Source organism: Myotis brandtii, unplaced genomic scaffold, assembly GCF_000412655.1.
Source record: "Myotis brandtii unplaced genomic scaffold, ASM41265v1 scaffold58, whole genome shotgun sequence".
In the NCBI taxonomy this organism is placed as follows: domain Eukaryota; kingdom Metazoa; phylum Chordata; class Mammalia; order Chiroptera; family Vespertilionidae; genus Myotis; species Myotis brandtii.
The window spans coordinates 803336-808912 of NW_005370176.1; the positions used below are offsets into that span (position 1 = coordinate 803336).

At 39.3% G+C, this 5577-nt stretch overlaps 1 protein-coding gene across 1 annotated transcript in view; it reads left to right on the forward strand.

The window, feature by feature from the left end:
• RPAP2 (RNA polymerase II associated protein 2) overlaps positions 1-5577 on the forward strand; it is a 105248-nt gene that overhangs the window by 79889 nt on the left and 19782 nt on the right. The window contains exon 12 of the mRNA XM_014550046.1: positions 4936-5085. Coding sequence (XP_014405532.1) covers positions 4936-5077 — 142 coding nt within the window. The 3' untranslated portion in view covers positions 5078-5085. The remainder of the gene's footprint in view (positions 1-4935; positions 5086-5577) is intronic.

Genomic DNA, 5577 nt, shown 5'->3' on the forward strand with positions numbered 1-5577 from the left:
CTCCTGATGGCCTGGCCCCGATCGGCCCCCATCAGGGCAGACCGGCTGGACCCCACCTGTGCACGAATTCGTGCATCAGGCCTCTAGCAGTATATAAAGCATTGTATAGTGTTTGTTTTAAATTAAGATTGGTGCATAATACTCTTCCAATATAAGGTTTGGGAAAGTTGTTTTTTTTTTCATCTTTATTGTTGAGATTATTTCAGATGTTCCTCTTTTTTTCCCCACCCTACCCCATGCCTTCACCACCCTATTGTCTGTGTCCATAGGTAATGCATATATGCATATAAGATCTTTGTTTAATCTCTTCCCACCCTCCCACCTGCCTTCCTTCTGAGAATCGTCAGTCTGTTCCATTTCCATGCCTCTGATTCTATTTTATTCACCAGTTTATTCTGTTTATTAGATTTTTTTATTCATTTGACTTTTAGATTTAATTGTTGATAGTTATGTATTTGTTGCCATTTTGTTCATATTTTTTATCTTTTTCTTCTTCTTCCTCTTCTTAAAGAATACCCTTCAACATTTCATATAATACTGGTTTGGTGGTGGTGAAGCTCTTGTCTGTGAAGCTCTTTATCTGACCCTCAATTCTGAATGATAGCTTTGCTGGGTAGATTAATCTTGGTTGTAGGTCCTTGCTATTCATCACTTTGAATATTTCTTGCCACTCCATTCTGGCCTGCATAGTTTCTGTTGAGAATCAGCTGACAGTCCTATGGGCATTCCCTTGTAGGTAACTAACTAACTGCTTTTTTCTGGCAAAATTTTTCTAAAGGGCCCGATTGTAAATATTTTCAACTTTGCTGGCCCTTACAGTCCCAACTACTCAACTCTGCTATTGTAGCATGAAAGCAGCTATAAAATGTATAAGTAAAGGAGCATGGCCAGTTTTCAATAAAACTTTATTTACAGAAATAAGCAGCAAGCAGCCTTTAGCCCATAAACCCACTCTGGTACATTAAGAAGTGCTGATATCAGAAAGCAGTGATTTTAGTTCTATAATCATTCACTGTGGGGGATACAAAGATGGGTGACTAAAATGTGATCCCAGTCATCCATCTGGCTGGGGGATGAGAAAAATATATACAACTAACAATACACATTTTAATATTATTTGAAATATTTATAAGAATGTATTCATGTGATTGAAACAAAATAAAAGGAAATAAAAAAGCCCAAAGATACTGGATTTCTTCTATAAGTAGTTAGTAAAGCAAGAGAACAAAGAGATCAGAGTTATGAGAGAGGATTGTGATGGCAATGTGGAGGATGGGTTGGAGTGAGAGACCACTCAGGAGGCTGTCGCTGTAGTCCAGGGAAGAGATAACTCATCTCAATTACTATCTTTGTGACCTGGAAGAAGGGAGGAAGGTACTTCAATTTTTGTGTGCCTTCATTTCCTCATCCATAAAATGGGAGCCATAATTCATGCTCAGAACATGTAAATAGTAAGTATTTATAGGTAACACATGGTAAATGTTAATTGATAGTCATTACCATAACTAATTTTTTTTAAATCCGAAATGTGTTTATTGGGATGGCTCTCCTCTCATTTTGATTCGGGATGCTTTTAATGATGCTTCCTTCTGAAGCAGCATCCTCTGGAAGCCTTGCTTTTTCTCCAGTAGGCTGAGTAGCCAACACACAAAACTACTGTTTGTGCATGGCTAAAGACGGTGATGATTTTATAGCATCCTGGGTGTTTCACATCCATGCAGTAGGAATTAGGACTCTACACCAGGAGCTGCTGCTTCTGTTTCTCTTCTCGAGAGGGATGAAGGAAATCCTTAGCGAGAGGCTTGTTGTGGGGAGGTCGTCACCATCAGAAATGCTATATCATACTATTTTTTTAAAAGCCTATTCATCTACAGTATCCTACTTGAATTTTGCAATAACTTTTAAGGAACTTAAGTATTATTAGCCCCATTTTATAGATAATAGATCCTAAGGCTTTGATGTTCCACCTTGCCCAAAATTGTAACAAGCATTCCGGGCAGATCTAGGATTAGAACTGTGTTGCATAGAGACAGAGTTCTAGTGCTTGCAGTTAGACTAAGGAGGGAACAGGTTTCATCGGGTGAGTCAGCTCTAAAACAGTCAAAGTGGGTGCTCAGAGCTTTGTTTTGAGGATTCTCAAAGCAGGTCCAGCTCATTAAGAAGAGAATGCCTGATTGATTAGCATTGTTTGCCATGGGCCCAGGAGCATGGAGCAGGATTGCATTGTTGCTTTCTTTCCTTTTTTTTTTTTCTTTTTTCTAACTCCTAGCTAAAGTTTCCCATTAACTCTAGTTTTTCTTTATAAACAAAACATTTAGGTACATTTGAACACATCTTTTAATAAACTTACTAATTTATAGAGTAAATATATCCTTATAAGTTTGCTAAAGAAGTATTACTATTTCTAAAATAGTTTCTAACTAGGGCAATTGATGGAACAATTCTCTTACAAACTGTTTCTCTATAAATCTCATTTTCTGCTTTCATGAGCACACAGGTTGAAAAATCTAGTAGTCACCATTTACTTCTAATTTGAGGGTTAAGTTTAAAACATGGCACTTTAAGAAGTAATTGAGAAAACTTTGTTTTCATATATGAACCAAATATTAGTCTCCTTGAAAGTGAGAGAAATTGCCTAAGATGTGTCATATAAGTACCATTTTAAAAACACACAAAAGCTAGGTTTCTGTGGAGTTGACATATCTGATTTACCTCCTCTGACTTCTTGGTTTTATTTTAGCCAATATTATTCTATCCCCAGTATCTTTAGTCTTATTGTGGGAAAGCAGCAACTTTGTATTTTAAATATCAACTTACCTAAGTGTGGGAAAAGGCAAAGTTGACTTCTGGATTCCACCTTCTCTGCAGCAAGATGCCTCAGGAAAAGCTGGCTGCAATTGCCTACATTCAACCAAGTGCCCAGGTCGGGCTTGGCTTTGGAAGCCTTGGGTAGTCCTATTTCCCAGTATGAACTACCTGTGAGAAATATCAGCAGACAAAGCTCAGGAAGTATGAGACCTGATACTCCATCCCCTACCTCTACAGAAATACAGAGAGGTGGGGGAAGTACACATTACAGTAGTTTTCCCATTTAGAACTTTGTGGATTTCACTAGACTACTAGTATTTATTACTGGAGTTGCTTAGCCTCTAGTTCTTGTTAAGACACCTTCAGGGAGATAGAGAATTTACCAACTTCTCAAAGTCCTGGCCATTTCTGAACAATTTTGACAAATTTTTACTTTTATATTCTCTATGAAATGGCTAAGCAAAGATGAAATCTATCTCTCGAAAAATAACATTTCCCATTCTACACACACTGCTGCAGAATTGCTCTGCTCCGATTTCTTGACTGTTATTGTTTTAAATCAGAGTTATCTTATTTATATTTTATGTGCCCAGTGGCAATGACCAAGATTAAATAAGCATCGCCCAACCGGTGTGACTCAGTGGTTAAGGGTCGACCCATGAACCAGGAGGTCACTGTTTGATTCCCAGTCAGGGCATATGCCCAGGTTGTGGGCTCCATCCCCAGTAGGGGGCGTGCAGGAGGCAGCCGATTAATGATTCTCTCTCATCATTGATGTTTCTATCTCTCTCTCCCTCACCCTTCCTTTCTCTGAAAATCAATAAAAATATATTTTTTAAAAAGATTAAGCATCTGGAAGAGTTTTGTGCAAGGTATAAGACTATTTGGGGGAAAAAATAATTTTCTCTCCAAAAAGCTTTCCAGGAATGTAAGTAACTTGCAAAGGTTCTACAATCATGATCTCTGGAGATTAAAATATTTATGAAAAGTAATGGTCTTGAGTATTTGTAATTAGATTAGTCACTTTTTAAAAATGATACTTGCTAATCACATTTGAATTTAAATTACTTTTAACAATCTATTACATGCAATCTTTAGGGGTATTTACTATAAATGATTAAAGAAAAAAGCAGAGTGTTACTTATAAAGTTTATATTAAGTGCCTTATGTAATTCATCTCTTTAGTGTTTTAAAAATAAAAATGTTAAGGTTTTATCTAAAAGGCAATCTTATTTTTTATTTATTGTCTTTTTCCAGGTGATATAATCCAAACATTCATTATAAGTTACTAGAGACCCAGTGCACAAAATTCGTGCATGGGGTGGAGGGATCCCTCAGCCCAGCCTGTACCCTCTTGCAATCCGGGACCCCTCAGACATCCCTCTTGCAACCCAGGACTGCTGGCTCCTAACCACTCACCTGCCTGCCTGATCGCCCATAACCACTCTGCCTGCCTGTCTGATCACCCCTAACCTCTCACCTGCCTTCCTGATCACCTTTAACCACTCACTTGCCTGCCTGATTGCCCCTAACCACTCGCCTGCCTGCCTGATCGCCCCTAACCACTCACCTGCCTGCTTGATCACCCCTAACCACTCTGCCTGCCTGCCTGATCGACCCTAACTGCTCGCCTGCCTGCCTGATCACCCCTAACCACCTCTGCCTCGGCCCCCGCCACTGCGGCTTCATCTGAAAGGACATTTGGAATGATGTCTAGAAGGTCGTTCAGCTGTCCGGTCTAATTAGTATATTACACTTTTATTATTATAGATGTTTTTAAAGCAATTCTCAGCTTCAAGCTTCTCCCCACAACCTCCTTTCCCCAAGTGGAAAGAAAAGACTTCATTAATTTTCCTTTCTGAGCAGAATTTTGGTGGGTTTTGCTGTCATGAAGAACATGTTATAGGTCCAGACTTTTAGGCTTCTTTCTGTAATTAATAATATGTTTGATCTTTCCAGTTTTTTCCTGAGATTTCTCTTCTGCTTGTATTAGGAAAGCCTCTCCCTAGGAATGTTGATAAATCAGAAAGACTTCATCTCTGCCATGACAAAAACATGTTGAGGACTGAAGCCCCCTTATTCCTTCCCATTTCATGAATATGTATTTAATATTTTTGGTTGTTTCAGACTGACACCGATTCTTGGCATTCAGAAGCATTCTCAGGAAAATATGGTGTTTACACAGTTTCTAGCTACCCTGCTTGAAGAATTACATTTAAAGAATGAAGACCTTGAAAATTTAACCATCATATTTAGAACCGGCTGTTAAACAGAGTGGTGAGTTGGATTGTGCTTTACTTTTGTTTATTTTTCATTTGTTGCCTGTTTAGATTCTTTTTTTAGTATTTTAAAAACCAAGTACAGGCCCTGGCAGTTCAGTTGGTTAGAACATCGTCCCAATACACCAAGGTTGGTCAGGGAACATGTAAGAATTAACCAATGAATGCATAAATAAGTGGAACAACAAATCAATCTCTTTTGATATCTCTCTCTCTCTCTCTCTCTTCCTCCCTCTCCCTCTCCTCTCCCTTTCCCCCCTATTCCCATCTCCCTCCCTCCCTCCCTCCCCCTTCCCCTCTCTCTCTAAAAAGCATCAATCCTATATAATAAAGAGGTGTTATGCAAATTAACCCTCACACCTTCACAAGATGGCTGCCTACGACCAGGCGGCAGGGGGTTTAGTGAGGGACAACCAAATGACTGAACAGCAGGCTGCATGGGGTGACCAGGCCGGCAGGGGGGACAGTTGGGGGCGACCAGGTCAGCAGG